The 20,938-nt window shown below is 36.1% G+C and overlaps 1 protein-coding gene across 1 annotated transcript; it reads left to right on the top strand.

The window, feature by feature from the left end:
• Positions 1-4,921: 4,921 nt before the first annotated feature.
• LOC135832529 (glutamate receptor 1-like) lies at positions 4,922-20,920 on the top strand. Its single transcript, XM_065345832.1, has 19 exons — positions 4,922-5,310; positions 5,512-5,664; positions 8,764-8,891; positions 9,031-9,160; positions 9,344-9,476; positions 9,611-9,731; positions 9,859-10,017; positions 10,108-10,440; positions 10,590-10,697; positions 10,828-10,938; positions 11,034-11,154; positions 14,827-14,921; positions 15,056-15,510; positions 15,621-15,819; positions 15,908-16,152; positions 18,481-18,589; positions 18,673-18,813; positions 18,892-18,978; positions 19,087-20,920. Exons 1-19 carry the CDS (start codon positions 5,193-5,195, stop codon positions 19,180-19,182), a joined length of 3,042 nt encoding a protein of 1,013 aa, XP_065201904.1. The 5' UTR covers positions 4,922-5,192; the 3' UTR covers positions 19,183-20,920.
• The last annotated feature ends 18 nt before the right edge of the window (positions 20,921-20,938 follow it).

The raw sequence follows: 20,938 nt of genomic DNA, 5'->3' as shown, positions 1-20,938 counted from the left end.
TATGTCTTCCCAGTATACCAATACCATATACCGGGAACAATTGGATTTTTCCCAGTTTACCAATACCTCATACCAAGTTCTGTAATGAGAGTACCAAATACCAAGTACCAATACCAATGGCAAAATCATAGATACCAAATACCGATACCAATACCAACGTGGGGAACATGGATACCAAGTACCCAATACCACATACCAGTACCAAAAATTCAATATGGTATCCCCATTACCAAATACCGGTATCAGATATTAACTGCTGCATACCAATACCACATAATTTACCGGTATTTTACCGGTATCCGTAATGTAATGTTCAAAAAAAAATTTTTTTGATATTTTGGAATTTTTGAAGGGCGTATGGTGCTGGCGGGGCTTGTATTTCACTTGAGAGAGGATAAAAGACAATACAAGATTTTTAAGTAGATTTTGTACTAATTGTTTCATAAAAATGCAGGAAAAATTATTGCTAAAGATGCTAGAGTGAAAATTTTCAACAAAAAAATTGGTTTGCAAACAAAAGGTGCTTCTATTTGTACATTTTTATTGAATTTTCGTCATCTAGAGGATCCCTCCCCACCCCAAGTCACTGATTTTTGAAGAAAAAAAAATATTTGCCTCACTATTACCAGACCAGATACCCAAAAACCGGGGATTTGCCGCGGTATTGGGATGGTATTCCCAATACCAGGAGATACCAGTAAAAAATGGTTCATCTTCCCGGTATACCAATACCATGTACCGGGAAAAATTGGATGTTTCCCAGTGTACCAATACCGGATACCAAGATCTATGATGAGGGTACCAAATACCAAATACCAATCCCAATACCAAAATCATAGATACCGAATACCGAATACCAGTACCAATACCACTATTTATCTATACCGATACCATATACCAATCCCCAATACCACAATTCAACAATACCAATACCATATACCGATCCCAATACCACAATTAAATTTTACCGATACCATGTACCAATCCCAGTACCACAATTTTTTTTTGGTATACCAGTTTACCACGGTACATACCGTGGTACGGTATAACAACCCTGGTTTTTAGGCCAGAATTAACAAAGTTTTTCCAATTTTTTTTAGAAATTACACTTTTTTTCTGTTGAAACACCTTAATTTGCGAGTTTAAGGTTCATCATTATCACTTACAAGCTTTTCAATATGAGTAATTTATTAGTCATTTTATTTATAATTTTGTAATCAATCAAAAAATTCAAAATACCACAAAATACCAATACCAAAATATACCATTGAAAATTATTTCGGTATTGGTATTTTGGTATTAATACCAGGCTTGTAGGACCGGACCGAAAGACCGGTCCGATGACCGCGACCGGACCCAAAAATGCACACAAGACCGAGTGGACCAGACCGGACCGGACCTTAGACCTCAAAAAATAATTGATGTAAATATTAACCGAACAGATGACCCTTTTCAGAAAAAATAACAGGGACAGACCGAGACCGAAGACCTTTCTAAAAAATCAGACCAATGACCACAGTTTGGACCTCAGTTATGTCCGATTTTTCAAATTTATAATGCCATTTTAGATGCCTATTTCAAATAAATTTCCATTGAGGTTTAATTTCTTTCAAAGATCCAATGTTTTCAAAGTAAAAATCCCATTTTTCAACTCATCTTGTGTGTTAGGAAGCTTTTTTCTTTCTGAAAAATGAAGACCGTTTTTTGGACCTGGACCGACCCATGACCACGATGAAAATTTCTGGTCAGGACCGGACCCAACCGACCTACAAAGACAAAAAATGCAGAACCGAATGACCGGACAGGACCTTTTGAAAGCTCCAAACTAGGACCTTGATTTTGGAGCAACCGCAAAACCTGAGCGGTCCTACAAGCCTGATTAATACCGTTTCAAAAACTTTATTGGTATTTTGTAAATTGGTACTTCATCTGTCTGCTAATCGGTATTGGTAAAACGGTATTCGTAAATTTTTTCAAAATTTGCCGGTATTGCTGGTATTGGTATTTTGGTACTTATATCGGTATGCAGCCCTGATAAAAAGGTCGGGGGTCAAAAATTCTCATTTGATAGTTCTCGACGTTTTGAGCTCAAACTAGACGATTCCCGGTGTGTCAGATTTTATATATGTGACGTGACGTGACAAAATCGACCTTCGGACCTAAAAAATTATTTTTCACTTTTTGACGGATTTTTGGTACTCGGACATTCAAAAATCATTTAAAACCACCCAGAAGTCCCTATGATTTGCATAGCTCCATATACATGGTAATCCAGTCAAAAGTGTGCTCATTTTTTTGATTTTTTTGATTTTTTCATTATTTCAACTTTTAAATCGACCTGGAGGCGAAACAAAGCGTTCTACGAGAAAAATACAGCGAGCAAAGTTGTAGAGAATTAAATTTCCAAAAACCTATAAGAGGTTTATTTTTCTCCAAAATGCATAGTTTTTCCGTTTTTCTCAAAAAACAAAAACCTCATGATGATTACCATAAAATTTCTGTTTTTTGAGAAAAACGGAAAAACTATGCATTTAGGAGAAAAATAAACCGCTTACAGGTTTTTGGAAATTTAATTCTCTACAACTTTGTTCGATGTATTTTTCTCGTAGAACGCTTTGTTTCGCCTCCAGATCGATTTCAAAATTGAAATAATGAAAAAATAAAATAAAAAATTGAAAAAATGAGCGCAATCACGACTGAGCCCCCTGTATCAACGTAAATAACCATTTTACCCAGTGATATTCACACAAGACAGGCAAGAAACGTTATCCAAGACTATGTTTAGCTCAGTTTAGCCGGAGAACCTGATTAGAACGCAAGCACTTCCGCTAAACGAGCAGAACTGGACTGAAAACTTTAACCCCCCGTAACTCAAAAACTTATTTTCGGCTCGAAGGTCGATTTTGTCGCGTCGCGTCACATATTTATAAGTTTCAGCACTTTTCAGCGCGATGGTGATTTTTACATTTTATGACCTGGAACCTGTTCTAATTGATCAAATAAGATCAAACTTGAGGAATGGGATTCTTTTAGGACCTAGAATTGACACCCGAAGTTTTAAGGTTAAAAGTTGAAAATTATAGAAGGTCATTTTGGGGTGGGGGGCATAATGCGGCCCCAAATGAACGAAAAGGGTCCAAAATCATACTATTGGTCAGTACCTCCATTGTGATCAACATATCCAAATTTCAGCTTTCTAGGTCATCCCCACCAAATTTTAGGTGGGAAAAACCACATTTTACCCCTATTTTTGACCCCCCGCACCCCTAAAATTGATCTAGAAGGTCCAAATTTTCAGGATATAATGAGAGGGTGCCCCATGAGTGATTATTGCAGGTTTCAACCTTCCAACCCTATTTGACCTCTCTCCAGGGTCAAAAAGTGGAATTTTGGTCTATTTAACGCGTTTTTCAATTTTTCAGACAGCCTACAGCCCCTTCAAATTGACCTAGAGGGTCCAAATTCTCACAGTACATTGAGAGGATATACCCGAAGTGCCTTTTGCATGATTCAACCTTCCAACCTCATTTCTACAGAAAGGTCATTTTTTTGGAGGGGCATAATATGACCCCAAATAGATGAAAAGGGTCCAAAATCATACCATTGGTCAGTACCCTCATTGTGATCAACATATCCAAATTTCAGCTTCCTAGGTCATTCCCACTCCGATTAAGGTGAGAAAAACCACATTTGACCCCAGTTTTTGACCCCCCTCACCCCAAAAATCGATCTAGAAGGTCCAAATTTTCAGCATACAATGGGAGGGTGCCTCATAAGTGATTATTGCAGGTTTCAACCTTCCAACCCTATTCGACCTCTCTCCAGGGTCAAAAAAGTGGATTTTTTTTGCTATTTTACGTGTTTTTCAATTTTTCAGACAGCCTGTAGCCCCTCCAAATTGACCTAGAGGGTCCAAATTTTCACAGTACAATGGGAGGGTGTACCTGAAGTGCCTTTTACATGTTTCAACCTTCCAACCCTATTTGACCCCTATCCATGTGCATGCAAAATTGCAGGATTATATGTCACTGGCAGTACCTAAGTACCTATCGCTTTTTTTGGTAGGTAGTTCTATGACACAAAAAACACATTTTTGAGTGTTTTTTGAGTTTTTGAAGATGACCGATGACCAACCTGTTGAAAAAAATACCAATATTATAGTACTCATGCAGATATTATTTTTGAAAGGAAAAAAAAATTATGTACGCTTCAAATTTTTTTTTGTCAATATCTCTCTTTTTGGGAGTCAAAAAAATTTGAAAAAATTCATCTGCCTAGACTCGTGCCTCTTCTACTTAAGTACTCGTATACATTTTGGATAAATTCAAATTTTTTTGTTCGTTGAAGTACGATTTTTCCCGAAAAAACGTTTTTTCGTCATTGTGGGCAAGGGGGATAGGGGATTTTTTTTGCTCCAACATTTTTTTTTAAAGGCACCAAACTAAATTTCATCAACATTTCAAAATCAGAAATCTGAGGACAAGGGCATTTCACCTATTTTACCCAGGAATACCCTTTCCAGTATTTTTAGTTTAAAGTTGACATAATGTAGTATGCAAAAACGCTAAATGATAAAAATTTAACATTAATCAATGGGGAATTTCATTTTCTTCAATTTGATACCACATTTAATGTAAGTTTACCCAAACTCGCGAACAATCAAAAAAATTGAATTTTTTACATGAAAAACCTCATGCATTTATACGAGTGCTGGCAAAGTTACCCTTCCTGATATTCTGGCGAAGGGTAAACTATCCCGCATAGCGCTGTTTCGACACTGCTCTGCCCGTAGCCAAGTTGACCAAATAGACGAAAGAGAGCGCCAAGTCATCCGTTTATATGGATTGAAGTTTGTAAAGGCAACTTTTTTAGCGCACGCGGCAAATGTGCCCAGCTGAGCAGCAAAAGGGCCACAATCTCAGCTCAGCGCAGCCTCCAAGTTGAAACATCGCATCGAATCGAATCGTGTCGCGTCCCATCAAAAAAGAAGCAGCGGCGGCAGCAATCGGCATTTATCAGTTTCGAGAGTATTTACTTATACGTACGTGGATTCGGATTTCGGAGCAGGTGACAATTTTTGGTCAGAGTGACGGTAGTGTTTGTGTGATGTGATGTGGTGTGAGATTACACGTTGTATTTACTAAATTGAATCGCGGTCAGCGGTGCTGCAAGTTGACTGCGACTGTGGCACAATGCGGCCTAGGTTTACGTTGGGCGTGTGGACGATTACGTGGTGGTTCGCGCAAAATACCTTGCTATTCGAAGCGAATATAGTGGCGGCGAACTCGCAGTCGGACAAAATCGTTTTAGGTAAGTGTGAGTATATACAAGTACGAGTAGGTGATCAAAAGCATAGCGATACCTATATAACAGTGCAAACGGAAGTGATGGCGAATCGAGAATACGCAGCTTGCTTTGGCTGCTGCGCTGGCTGATCACTGATCGTCGATCGCCATCATCGTCTGTGTACCACTACGTTTATACGACTTGTTTGGTTTTTGTCGGTGATAGGAACGATATTCGAACAAGGCAGCGAAGAAATTCAATCGGCGTTCAAGTTCGCTATACTAACTCATAATCAAAACGTTTCCGGACGCCGTTTCGAACTTCAAGCTTTCGTTGATGTCATCAATACAGCTGACGCTTTCAAACTGTCTCGTCTAAGTAAGTCTAAGCTGTACTCTGCTTATCAGAGTGTCCTGCAACCTTGTCCGGAAATGATTTTCCCTGACTTTTCTAGGTTTTCCACACGAATTTATCCAATTTTCCAGACCCTTGAAAAATGAATTACCCATGCGAACAGGTGGGATGGGGGGGTTTAATAGGTCTACAGTTGTGCCCTTTTTTTCCAAGCACGACTGTGTGCTCAATAGGGTGGCCCTTATTTTAACTTTGTGGGAAACATTTTTTTGGTTTTTTAGTAAGACCCCCTCTCTCACTAGGTTGGTTGGATTTTTATTTTTTTCAACAAAAATTGTAATTTTTGCAACAAAAATCAAGATTTTAACATGCTAAGCTCAATCGATATCATAATTTTTTTACAGAGATTGATTTAAAAAAAAAACCATATTTGTATTGATAATTCGCATATTTCTGGTTTAAGTATTATTATTTTTGTAATTTTTCGGTTCCATTATTCTATTTTGTAAAGTTTTGAGAGAGCATGTTAAATGGGCCGAGCGAAGCTCGTTCAAAGGCTTTTGAAAATCTACAATTCAAAAAATAGAACGACTTCATAGCAAAATAGATTTTTTTTATGACCACATTTTTCAAATTTCATCAATAATTTTTTGAAATTCCACGGCTCGTATTCTTCTAAAAAATTGTGACTTTAGTAACCTAAAAAGCTCAAGAAAGGCAACCAAAAAGTAACCAAAAAAGTGACAAAACATGGGCAACAGGTACATTTGATGGCAGAAAAAAATCACTAAAAAAAACCAGAACTTTTGTTTTTAATCAAAATCTAAAAATGAGACATGGGAAAGGAACTTGATTAATTTCAGCAAAAAGCAGGACATTTTGGCAATTAGGTACTGCCAAAACAGTCGTTTTCCTAATTTTTGCCAAAAAACGTTGTACTACATAAATGTACAAATATTTTGCAACTTTCTGATTGATAAAAAAAGATTTTTTGGCAATTTTGGGTAAAAAATTGAAAATTTTCGCGATTTCTGGCAATAAATACGAGAGTTTTCAGCAAAAGAAAAGGTTTTTTTAGCACACATTTGAACTACTTACATAATTATTGGAAAAGAATGAGAGTTTTCAGACGCAAAAAACAACACAATTTTTTACAATTTTTTGCCAAAAAAAAAGGAAAGAAAATTCTTGACAATTTTTGCTAAAACCGAATTTTTTTTGCTATTTTTAGCAAAGAAGCAAAACATTTTAGCAAACTTGCGAAAAACGAGATTTTTTTAATGATACTCATAACTCATATGTTGACAAAATGCAAGACTTCGTCTTCAGCAATTTTTGCAAAAAGCAAGATTTTTTAAAAATTTGGCAATTTTTTACAAAAGTCATCTGCGAAAAAATTTCCTGAGCAATGCGAAGGTAAATTTTTTGGAAAAATCTGTTTGAAGTAACCTTTTACAAAATTCCCTGACTTTTGAGTAAAAAATGCTGAAAATTCCAAAATTCCAAGATTTTTCCAGATTTTCCAGGTTTTTTGTAGACACTTCCACTTTGGCATAAAACAGAATTTTTTGGATAACTGATCAAAAAAAGATCATTGCCTACAATATTTTGTCAAAAAAGTACAACTTGCTGACAAGAATTTTTGCCAATTTTGGCAACAGCAACATGATGTTTTGAACATTTTGGCAAAAAGCAGGAGCTTAGGCAAAAACAGAACTTCGCAGACAATTCTGGCAAAAAATATAACGAGGACTTCATAGGATAATATTATTTGACAAAGGTAGGAATTTTCGAAATTTTGGCTACTAACAACAGTTTTTTTCGTCATTTCTGCAAAAAATATTAAGACTTTTTTGATAACGTCAAAAAAAAAAGTTTTCGACAATTTTGGCAAAAAACAGGGCTTTTTTGGCGATTTTGTCAAAATTTGAGATTTTTTAATAATTTTTTTAAAATAGAAACTTCTACTTCATTTTTTTGACAATTGAATCGGTGGGAACAAAAAGGGGCTAAGTCCATTTTTGCACTTTTCAGGAATAACAAAAAACTGATTTATTTGAAAATCAAAAATTTTTGGTTAACATGCTTAAGGTCATTGAAAGAGGACCCCAAGACACAATTTTTAGCATTGTTTAGAAAAAAATATTCACGTGCGCCGGCGTTGTTGCTGCCTAAACAAATGGGACTTAGACCCTTTCTGCACCCAATCGACAAAATTTCTTTTGAAATTGCTCGGGCACGAATGGGGCTTGATTCTACATCTAAGTACATCATTTCGACTGGTATCTCATTTAAATTTACCAAAAACCCCTTGAGGTATAAGACTTTTTGCCGAAGTTGTTAATTTTTTCATCATTTTTCAGTTCAGAGATTAACTTAAATTTCAAAAAATGGTCTTCTCAAAAATGTTAGTTATTTTTCAAGGAATTTAAAAAATTTTACAAAAAAGTCATAAATGCGGATCCGCCCTTTTTCTGCGCTCAAATACCACTTTCCCAGCAGTTTTGCGGAAATCTGACATTATCAGTCGATCCGCCGTACTTTGAAACCCCTATATCCGTGAAAAAAAATTCCAAATGTGACCTTGGTCCCTTTCTGTTCCCACTCATTCAATTATTCTGGCGATAAGAGGTTTTTTCAACATTTTGGCAAAAAACATGACTTTATATTGGCAATTCTGACAAAATTTTGGATTTTTTAATAATTTTTTTAAAAAAGAAACTTTTGCACCATTTTGGCAAAAATTAGATTTTTTGACAATTATTCTGTCGATAAAGATTTTTTCAACATTTCGGTCAAAAACAGGTGCTTTTTTGGAAATTTTTACAAAAAGTTGAGATTTTTTGATAATTTTGACAAAAATATGAGTTTTTGAAATTTTGGCCAACAACAGGTTTTTTGTCCATGTTTACAAAAAATATTAGGACTTTTTTGATAACGTCAGAAGAAAATGTATTTTTCGACAATTATCAAAATAAATGCGATTTCTTCCCAAAGTTGGATAAAATGTATCATTTACCTCGTATGTAGTAAAATAAACGATTCTCAACGAGGTTTATCGAAGATCTCATTATTTTCCTGGCTGGCTATGTAACTACATATGTATTATTTTGTTTCGTGTAGTATGCGGTCAGTTCAGCCGAGGCATTCATTCTTTGATAGCAGCTGTAAGTCCAGATTCGTTCGATACGTTGCACAGTTACAGCAACACTTTTCAAGTGCCATTCATTACTCCATGGTTTCCTGAAAAAGTAAGCGATTCAGTCTTTTACGCGTTTTCGCTGTAAACTTCGTATATAATATAGTTAGAGTACTCTATATACTGTAGTAAGTAGGCCATACTTGTTTTTTTTTCTATTCTAAACTTGTAATTTGTCATTCTACGCGCAGGTTTTGCCTCCATCGTCACGATTATTGGACCATGCGCTTAGTATGCGACCAGAATATCACCAAGCAGTTATAGATACGATCAACTTTTACGGCTGGAAAAAAATCATTTTCGTTTACCAAACGGACGATGGTAAGCCACTTTGTGCTACCTATCAATCTCGAGCCGGGTTGTAAACGTTGACGTACTTGTAGTGTACTTAAGCGTACTTACCTATCTACGAGTACCTACTTAATTCATCGAACTAATATTATCGGATTTGTTTCTCTCATGCTCACCTTTGCCTTCACTCATTCGGCCGGCCAATCGAACCAGGTCTACTTCGTCTTCAACAGCTATATCAAAGGATGCGTCCGGGAGAACATACGTTCAAAATTGATTTAGTGAGAAAAATTCGAACTGTTGCAGATGCGATGTCATTTCTGAGTGATATCGAAGCAGTTGACAGGTTGGTACAATACTGACATACCTACTTATGTACTTATTCCTTTTTTGAAAGTACATAAGTACGTAACGCAAATAAGCATACCTTATGTGTAATAATGAGCGTATTTTTTCCCCTTTTCACTTCACTCTACATAGATGGAGTCACAAATACATCGTTTTGGATTGTTCAGCTGAGCTGGCCAAGCAAATAGTCATATCTCATGTTCGTAGCGTACCTTTAGGAAAAAGAACCTATCATTATTTACTAAGCGGTTTGGTGAGTGTCCAACTGTCTATCATAAATATTGTCTAAAGTGTAGTCTTCTTACAAATAGATCACGACGAGTTCGTACTCGTATTATGGAATGTCGATGTGATATGTAAGTACGAATATGGTTTTCCAGGTGATGGACGATCGTTGGGAATCGGAGATTATCGAATACGGAGCTATAAATATAACCGGATTTCGAATCGTCGACGATGACAGAGCGGTTGTCAAAGACTTTTTGAAGGATTGGACACATTTCGATGTTACTAAAGACCATCCTCGACAAAGCATCTCCGTAAGTCGACGTTTAACACTGAAAATCAACAGAAAATGTAGGTACCTAACAATAACATATCTATTTTAAAAACCTATATGATTCATACAGGCTCAAGCAGCGTTGATGCACGATGCAGTGTACGTATTGGTCGAAGGTTTCGCCAAGTTACTTCGTAAGAAACCCGATATTTTTCGGCCGAATAAAAAAGCTGTCAACAGTGACAGCAATAACAGCGGTTTACCATCTTCGCTGTCTTCGACATCGTCGTCCTCCTCTTCTACATCCGCAGCTGCATCGGTATCGGCGTCGGCATCCACATCAGCCTCTGCAGCGAGCACCAACAGTAACAACGCAAGCGTAAGCGTGGTCGATTGTACCGCTAGTAAGGGTTGGATTACGCCCTGGGAACATGGAGACAAAATTTCTCGAGTCCTGCGAAAGGTTCGTATTGTACCTACCCTGCAGTCTGAGTGAGCACTTGTAAATTTGTCTGTTGAAGCCTAAAAGGTACCTACAGACAGTTTTACAACCCATAGATAAGTGATAACCTACTACACAATTATGTATAAGCCTGTACTTCGCCATTCCAGGTCGAAATTGAAGGATTAACGGGAGATATACGTTTCAACGAAGCCGGACGCAGAGAAAACTATACGTTACATGTGGTAGAAATGACTGTGAAAAGCGCTATGGTCAAAGTAAGTTCATGCGTCGTGTTTTATTGTTTCGTTTCGTGAATAGCTACAGCTTATACCCTGCAACAAGCATCGGGTAGACGACACTCTAACAACTGTACTAGTATACTTAGCCCTAGCGTATCGATTTCAGATTGCCGAGTGGACCGAAAAGGACGGATTCAAAGTAGTGAACGCGAAATATGAAAGATTACCGGGTCCAGTTTTGCAAAGAAATAAAACTTACATCGTAACCACCATCTTGGTGAGTGTAACTTACATCTACACGTGTACCCTGTATTATATGTAGATGTATGTAGTTTATGCTCCTACTTATTCGATATTGATACGAATCCGCAGGACGAACCTTACGTAATGATGAAGAAAACAAAAAACGGCCAAACGTTGAACGGTAACGACAGATACGAAGGATATTGCAAGGATCTGGCCGATCTGATCGCCAAAACTTTGAATATCAATTGTAAGAACACTTATAAATACCACTACCCATCTCTTTCTCTACTCCCCATTGTATCTACGTGTACTTTGTGCATCCTCCCTACTTGCCTCGTCACCGACCACCCAAGAGTATGTCAAAAGAGTTGCATACTCGGTTTGCCGTAAATAACCCGCACGCTGCTTGTGCTTATTTATGGCCAATCGAATAGGTATACGCAATCTATCAACATACCTACATTTGCTGTACCTATAGGTAGTACTTATTTTCGAAGTTGAGACCCCCCCCCCCTCCCAACCACCAAAGTGGTGACCTCTGGTGAGAAAATAATTCCCTATTTATTATTTTTTCCATTTTCGAAAAATTCGGGCTGCAGTGAGCTCCTTGATTTTCAGAAATTTGAAAAAATATGAATTCACTGTAAAAGTTCAAAATTTTAAAATTTTGAGTTTTATTATCTCTAAAAGCCCCTTTTGAGTAAAATAAACTTTCACGATGATTTTAGCCTGTCCCTTGAAAACCAAGCTGGCTCCTTAAAATGGCTGAAATTTGTATTATATGTGGGAATGGGAAATCCTAAAATTAGTTGTTTTTGGTCATTAGTGATAATATGTTGATGCAAATCGTTCACTTGCATACTTGCAATGAATTATAACGACGCACGAGCCCCCTCTCCCCCTTAATGATTTAATGGTCCTTTAAATAATAGAGTTTTTTAAATATGATTATTAGCGCAAGTTGAATTTTGAAAAAATTTGTATAAAAAAACTCATGAGCAGATTAAATTTTGGTTTATTTAAAATTCAGTGGCTTTTGGGAACAGATTTTAGATTTTACTCATCACTCAAAGTCGCAGCAAATGCTTCCTTATTGGAGAAGGAGAGCGGAGGAGAACTTCTCAACTGGCCCCCAGTTGGCTATAAAAAGTTCTTGAGTTGATTTTTTTGGAGGGAGGAGGGGAGATAACTGATTTTGTGGAATAAAACCTGTGAATTTTTGAAATAAGCGATAAAAATGTCATTTTTTTAGGTTTAGAAATTCTCGATTTTTCCACTTTTAAAATTCTCAATTTTCTTTATCAAATTTTTGGAAGGTTTAATGATGTTTTTTCAGGCAATGTTCTTTAAGTGAGAAGTTTTTTGGAGTTGGAGAGGGCTTTGAAGTTTTAGAATTTCAATAGCTTTTCTCCTGAAATTTGTATTTCGAGAAAACAAAATTTATATGAGGAGTTTATTGGTTTAAAAATTTTTCATGGATATTTAGAAAGTTCAATTTTGAAAAAAAAAAACAAAAAGATGCGAGCAAAGCAAGAGCTGAAGTTTACGAAAATTTTATTCATCAAGAAATGAATTAGGTACCTAGTACCTACTCGTACCTATTATTTTTTTTACAAGAATAGGTCAATTTTTTCCTTTGATATTTTCAAAAGTTGAAACAGCTGATACGTTCTTGATGCAGAAATTCAGAATTCGACAACTATTTAGATCCGATCGAAGCGAGGGCAAAAGTTTCAAAAAAAGTTGTCTCTCTGCCGACTTGTTGAGTATAAATCTTGCAACTCTGGCATCAGGTCCGAGACAAAAAGTTACAATTTAGATTGAAAATTTTCAACTATATAATTTATTGTTCACCAACCACTTCTGTAATTCATCAAAAAATCATAATTTTTCCAACTCAAGGCACATATTTTTCCCAACTCATGAGTCAAATTTTCAGCAAAGGGAGACAGACCGACCTTCCTTGTAAAGTACGAATTTCAGCCATTTTAGGGAACCAAATTGGTTTTCTGCTAAATGGATTTTTCATTTCCATCATGATCGATCATATGGAATGTGAAATCGGAAATTGATCGATTTTTTGTCGATTTTCGATTTTGATCAAATTTTTGTTGGAAACTTTTAGTTTGAAGGTTCGAATTGATTTGCAATTTCGAATAAGTATGATCAATCTTACAAAGTCGATAATCGCAAATAAATCGATTTTCGTGATTCGATTAATCGATTTTCGATCATGATCGATTTTTATTGAGGACTTGGGGAGGCTATTTTTGTCGCTGAAGTTCAATTACCTACTTCAATTTCAATTGTATCAGATCAAAAATCGAAAAATGATCGATTTCTGCGTTTCGATTAATCGATTTTTCATCATTATCGTTTCATCATAGCTTATGTCTGAATTGACTTTCATTTCGATTCTAATCGATAGTAGGTAGGTATAGATTGAAAATGAATCGATTTCAGTGATTCGATTAATCGATTTTTAAATCATGATAAGAAAGATTGTTCAGTATGAGGTTTATTTCTGAGGTTAAATGGATTTTTTATTTCCATCATGATCGATCATATAGAATGTGAAATCGGAAATTGATCGATTTTTTGTCGATTTTCGATTTTGATCAAATTTTTGTTGGAAACTTTTAGTTTGGAGGTTCGAATTGATTTGCAATTTCGAATATGATCAATCTTGTAAAGTTGATAATTGCAAATAAATTGATTTTCGTGATTTGATTAACCGATTTTCGATCATGATCGATTTTTATTTTTTATTGGGGAAGCTATTTTTGTCGCTGAAGTTCAATTACGTCAATTTCAATTGTGATCGATCACAACAGATCAAAAATTAAAAAATAATCGATTTCTGCGATTCTATTAATCGATTTTCCATCATTATCGTTTCATCATAGCTTATGTCTGAATTGATTTTCATTTCGATTTCAATCGATAGTAGGTATAGATTGAAAATGAATCGATTTCAGTGATTCGATTAATCGATTTTTAAATCATGATGAGAAAGATTGTTCATTAAGAGGTCTATTTCTGAGTCTAAATGGTTTTTTTTATTTCCATCATGATCGATCATATGGAATTTGAAATCGGAAATTAATCGACTTTTTGTCAATTTTCGATTTTGAGAGAATTTTTGTTGGAAACTTTTAATTTGGAGGTTTGAATTGATTTGCAATTTCGAATATGATCGATCTTACGAAATCGATAATCACAAATTAATCGACTTTTGCAATTCGATTAATCGATTTTCGATTTTGATCGAATTTTTGTTGGAAACTTTTAATTTGGAGGTTCGAATGGATTGGCAATTTCGAATATGATCAATTTTACGAAGTCGATAATCGCAAATCGCAAATGAATCGACTTTTGCAATTCGATTAATCGATTTTCGATTTTAATCGAATTTTTGTTGGAAACTTTTAATTTAGAGGTTGGAATTGATTTGCAAGAATATGATCAATCTTACAAAGTCGATAATCGCAAATGAATCGACTTTTGCAATTCGATTAATCGATTTTCGATTGGAAAGTCTGTTTGGAATTGATATTCTATCTCAAATAGAGTTCATTTTACTCAAAAGATACTTTTAAAGGTGTTAGAACTTGAAATTATTGAATTTTAAACATTTTGCTTCGAAGTTGGATTTTTTAAAATTTTTGAAAATTGAGAGGCCTACCGCAGCCCGAGTTTTTCAAAACTGGAAGTAATAAAAAATAGGGAATTATTTTCTCATCAGAGGTTGCCGTTGCCGCTTTGAGGGTTGGGAGAAGAAGAAATCGCGATTTTTTTTTGGTCGTGTATTCAAGCACCACGTACACATATACGCGATGATATAGGGCACAGGCACACTGGCACAGGCACAGGCATGTTGACCGTGAGATTGAGGCGTTTATTTTATATGTATTTACAGACGAGTTGGTCCTAGTCAAGGATGGTAAATTCGGCTCGGAAAATACGCACGCAAAAGCCAGCTGGGACGGTATGATTGGCGAATTGATCAGAAATGTAAGTGGCCATGGCAGCTAGTGGCTCTGTACAATAAACCCTATAAACAGTAGTTCACAGAGCTAGATATCTAGTGAGCTACGTTAATTATTTATGTACCTGTATTACTTACCTAACGTGTGCACGACTTACAGGAAGCCGATATGGCGATCGCCCCCTTAACCATTACCGCAGAAAGAGAACGAGTGGTAGATTTTACGAAACCGTTCGCCTCGGTCGGCATCAGCATAATGATGAAGAAACCTATGAAATCTCCGCCCAACGTGCTCAGCTTCTTAGAGCCGCTTTCCAAAGAGGTCTGGCTGTGCGTGATATTTTCCTTCATCGCCGTCAGCATCGTATTGTTCATAGTGTCCAGATTCTCGTCTAGCGAGTGGCATTTGATATCGCCTCAAGATCAGCAGTATTATCGCGTGTATCAAAATCGATACGTCGAGTCTCCCAGTTCCAGGCACTCTATTCATGGAGCCGCTGCAGCCGCTACCGGCACCCTCAATCCTACCATTCTCATCAATGATTTCAGCATACTTAATTGTTTTTGGTTTTCCATCGGATCGCTGTTGCAGCAAGGATGCAATCTGACTCCGAGGTAGATACGACTACGACTGAGTATATATTATCGTACTCAAGTATACCTATAGGTACATTACTTATACCTATGGTAAAATGGCATTCATTTTGCACTTTTGCACTTTGCAGATCTTTGTCCGGTCGTATCGTGTCAGCTGTTTGGTGGCTATTTGCTTTGTTTCTGTTAGCGTCGTATACGGCCAATTTGGCCGCTTTCTTCACCATCCAAAGAATCGCCACAAATGTCAATTCGGCCGAAGATTTAGTCACACGAACCGATATCGAATACGGTACCGTCAAGGATGGCTCAATATGGAACTTTTTCAAGGTTTGTACAGTTCATACATGCGTACCTTCTTACTGTATCTCTACCTACTTATGCCATAATCTAATTCTGTGATTTTGTTGGTCGGCAGAAGTCGCAAGTGCCACTCTATAATAAAATGTGGGAATTCATGAATTCTAAGAAGACAGTGTTGGTTCGCAATTACGAAGAAGGTATACAAAAAGTACGCAATTCGAAAGGAAAGTACGCGTTTCTAATCGATTCGATGAAAAACGAATACGTTAACGGAAAACAACCTTGCGATACGATAAAAATAGGAAGACATTTATACAACGAAGGCTACGGCATCGCTACGCCCATCGGATCACCGCTCAGGTAAGCTTTTTGCATCGCTGTGCTTCAATTCAAATCCGGATTCAGAATCGGATTCCAAAAAAAAAATTAATCGTGAAAATTGAATCCGATTCACAACTGTAGCTTTCGAAGTTTTTGTATTATCAATTTTTTTGAGCACTGAGCATACTGTTCATCTTGAAAAATTGAAAACACAAATTTTCAGCTATACTACTGCATGAAGTCGGCCGCAGGTAGATTTCAAGTCGTTTTGGAGCCCCAAGCAACATTTTGGACATTATTGGAGCCACCAGCAGATTTTTTCAGTGCTCCAAATTTCTATAACATTGTACCTAACAGAGTTGGCAATCCAAAATATACTCTGCACTCCAATTTTAACGTACTATGTATCAAGTCTACTGCAGGTGGGTGGTTCGAGCAGGGAATTTTTTCCAAAAATAAAACCTCAACTAACCAAAAAAACTTATAGGAAAAGTATCCTAGCATGACAATGACAAAACGAGTGAGATTTTAACCAGTTTTGGCAACCAAAAAAAAAACGAAATATTTGAATAATCTTTTGGAGGGGGGGGGGGGTAAATTTTTTTCAAAACTTTCGCTAAAAAACAAGTTTTTTTTAGTCAATTTTTGGGGGAAAAGCAAGACTTTGATAATCTAGTAAGTACCTAAGTTAAAAAGCAAGACTTTTTGGCAATTATTCGCAAAAATTTATACTTTCTGGTACAAAAACGAGACTTAAGAGTTATGTGGTTGTAATTAAAGAAAAATTGAGATTTTTTACGTTTGCCAAAAAAGCAAAAACTTGGCACAATTTTTGGAAAAAATTAGACTTTTTGGAATTTGGAATTTTATTACAAAAAAACGACAATTTGTTTGCCATTCTAATCAATATAGCAAAATTTTATGTAAATTGTTGAATTTTTTTTTTTGCAAAGACTGCAAAGAGCATGTTGATTTTTTTAGCAAGTAACAAAAAAGACACTTTTTTGCAATTTTTGTTGAAAACGCGTGATTTTTAGTCAATTTTTCGGATTTCAAGGGAGACTTTGGGATTTTCTGTTTTAAAATACCGATAATTTGTATCCATTTCAAAACAGGGAGAATTTTTCAATTTCTAGCAAAAAAAAACAATTTTTAGCAAAACGCGCCAACACTTTGAACATTTTAGCAAGAGGAATGGCTTTTTGGCAATTTCGATTCAAAAAATGCACTTCGAGGCAATTATGGCAACAAAGCAAGAATTTCTCAATTTCTTGGAACAAAAAAAAAAAAAAAAAATAGACAGAGCATTGGGAAAAAAACCATCGCCTTTTGTAGCCTTTCTCGATACTTCGTTGCAATTGGCGTTTCTAAGGTGTTAATAAATTTGCATAACCGATTCGCCGTAAATCCGATATTCGTTTTTTTCCCTTCTTTCTTTCTTTTTATCGTTGAGATGGAGTAACGAAGAGTTGACCTTAAAATATTTTTGACAATTTTTAAAAAGGTGCACTTTTGATTAATTTTCGGGAAAATGAGATTTCTTGGATTTCTTTTTTTCAAAAAAACTAAAAAAGAATTTTTAGTCGTGTTGTCAAAAAGTAAAAAATTTTGTAATTTGTGATAAAATGTGGATTTTTTACAATTTTTTGGCAAAATGCAAGACTTTGACAATTATAGTAAAAGCAGGACTTTTTGGGAATTTAAGAATTAGCAAAAAATTACACATTCGGGTAATTTTGGAGCCTCCAGCGACTTTTTGAAAATTCCTAGAGCTTTCAGTAGATTTTAAAAACTTGAAATTTCCACATTTCATTGAATGGAATTAGAACGTCAAAATTCACTCAGCAAACCAATTTCAATACGTTTTAAAGGCGACTGCAGGTGGTTTCATGTCGTTTTGAAGCTTCCAGCTACCTACTTTTTGGACCATCGTGGTCGATAAGATGACCGTTATTTTTTTCTAAATCGGAGTATTCAGTCTGAAATATATTTTTTGTCATCGATTTCATACTTGTTTGAAAATTTGAAAAATTATTTAATTACCCTTCCGCCTTCATTTTAGGTAAGTAGATCAAATTCAGCTTACACGCAAAATTTTTGACATTAATTTCGAGATGGAATGTAGGCAGTTTCAATCCGTTTTACAAATTTGGAACCTCAAGAAGCTGTTCAGAAACTTCTGTTTGTTCGAAATATTTTATGATTTCATTTGTCAAATTTTCACTTCGGGTCAGCAGGATTTAATGGACTGTCCATTGAATCCAATTCAGGAATCGGATTCAATTTCTTGGTCGAATCGTGTTATTTGAATCTGATTAATTTTTTTTTTTTGTAAATCGCCCCATCTTTGGTTATTAATTGTTACAGAGAAAGTGTCAACTACGCAGTTCTATCCTTAATTGAAAACGGAGAGTTGGCCAAATTGGAAAATCGTTGGTGGACGGATGAGACGGAATGCGGATACTCGCATAAACACGTACGTAACATCAACTCGTAACTCGTCCTCCTAAACGTAGGCCTTTGTAATGAAATTACGTAACCTATCTTGATGTTACGCAGGTAAACGATGTTCAAAATGCTCTATCACTGACGCACGTTGCCGGTGTATTCTACGTGCTAATCGGTGGACTTATTTTCGCCATGATGTTAGCTCTGGTTGAATTTTGTTATAAATCACGTTCGACTTCGTTCTCATCCAAGGTAGGTAGTAGGTACCTCTACCTTTTAGTTCTAAAAATCGAATAGAAAATTCTCATGCCGTGCTCTTTGTTTTTGCAGATAATGTTCGAGCAAATGTCATTTCACGACGCGATGAAATCCAAGCCTAAAATCATGGTTGACCATACCAAGTATGAGAATATGCGGGTAAGCTCCTCGTAGCTGGCTAGCTGTGATTTACTGCCACAAATCGGCGAATAATGCTTGTACGTCTCTCGAATTTTTCGTTTGTTTGTTTGGTTGGTTTGAACGCAGAAAAAGGAAATATTACACCAATACTACGGACCGGCGAGTCATCTAAGCCTAGTAGATAGCAATCAAATTCTCGACAGCAGTCATACCGAAGTTTAATGCGCGAATGCCACCTCATCGCCATTTCGCGAGCCACTCAATTTTGTCAACGCGAAGAATACGGAAACGGTCGACATTGAGGGACAAACTACATAAGATGGCACGACATCATTTGTTGAGCGATTGATGCCATGCCACGCCACACCGATTTCTTCTCGACTTACGTAATTAAGAATGTAAATGTAATGTACTTAATGTATGTATCTGTACTTATACGACCTACGTCTATAGTTATCATGTGTACAGCGAGCGTGTTCCTACCAAACAGTAACCGGTTCGGTTTCCTCTCGTAACCTGCCAATTATCCAATCCAGGGTGTCCACTATTTTTGGCAAGTCATTTTCCCTGACTTTTCCAGGTTTTCCGGACCAATTTTCCAGACCATTTTTGATTTTTTCTCAATTTTTATATGCGTATACATACTTTTACCCCATACTTTAAATAAAGAAGAAGTTTCAGGGAGGGGAGGGGGTAGTTTTTTTTCAAGTTTCTCTTCGAACTGGATTCTTCTTCGGATGTAAAAAAAAAAACAGCTATAAAGTTTGTGTATCAACTTAGAATTCTAACGTGCAAGCTGTAACGTCCTCGTGCTCCAAATTTCGGGAGGGGGGGGGATGAATTGAGTAAAAAATTCCGATTGAAAATTCAAAAAAGCCGTGTCGAGAACTGATTGTTGGGCCACATTTCTACAGCAGAAGCTATTTTTAGATTTTTGAGGAGGGGGGGGGGGGTGTCGAATGAAAATTTGTGGATTGATGTGGTAGAAAAACGATCAATAATTTTGCCAATTGATACAGTATTCATATGAATTGTGAAAATTTTATTTTTCTTTTCTTTTTTGGATTTCTGGAGGCCTCAAATGTGAAATCTGTTTGATCTAAAATGAGAAACAAATTGACCCGAGCGAAGCTAGGACGACATTTTTTGAAAATTTTTACTTCCGAGATGCCTAAAAACGAGGGTTTTTTAAATTTTAGAATTGGAATGATGTATTTTTGAAAGAAGTTACTTCTGAGAAAGAAGAGAACAGGCTCGAGTGAAGCGAGGGCGAAAGCTTCTGAAACTTTGTATTTCGAGAGGCATAAAAACGAGTTTTTTAAATGTATGGACGAGTAGTTTAATTTTTAGCTTTTAAATTTTAGAATTTGAGTGATGTTTTGTTCGAAGAAAGTTGAACAGAACGGACCCAAGGGAGGACGAAAGTTCTTGTAAATTTGTACCTATTTCATGCAAGAGGCATAAAAACGATGTTTTTTTGTGTGAGTTCATTTTTTGGCTTCAAAACTTGATTTTTATTATCCAGAAAGTTTCATCTTGCTCACAAAAAAGATAAGAAAACAAGCCCGAACGAAGCGATGGCAAAAGTTCTCAAAAATTTGTGTTTCGAGACGTAAAAAAAATATAATGCTTGATCCTTTTTCATCTCAGACCCTTATTCGAAATTTGCAATTGATGTTTTTTAAAATTCCAGTGATTTTGCGTGAAAATTACGGAATTCCCTAACTTTTCCAGACCGACCAAATCCTCTGACTTTTCCACGTTTTCCTGTATAGTGGACACCCTGCTGATAACTAACCAGCATTTTGAACCGATTTTATGTCGTTACTCGTTACTGACGCGTTTTTACTTACGCCTACCTACGCATTTATTTCTACTTTGTAAAAATTCCCTTTCTTATCGCGCATTTAAGACGTTTTTTGTGTTCGAACGAAATAATAAATAAATAATTTTGTTGTTACACTTTTTAAAAACTATC

Source organism: Planococcus citri, chromosome 1 (genome assembly GCF_950023065.1).
Source record: "Planococcus citri chromosome 1, ihPlaCitr1.1, whole genome shotgun sequence".
Taxonomy (NCBI): Eukaryota; Metazoa; Arthropoda; class Insecta; order Hemiptera; family Pseudococcidae; genus Planococcus; species Planococcus citri.
Note: the sequence above shows the minus strand (reverse complement) of the source record. Positions and strands in the feature narration are given on the sequence as shown.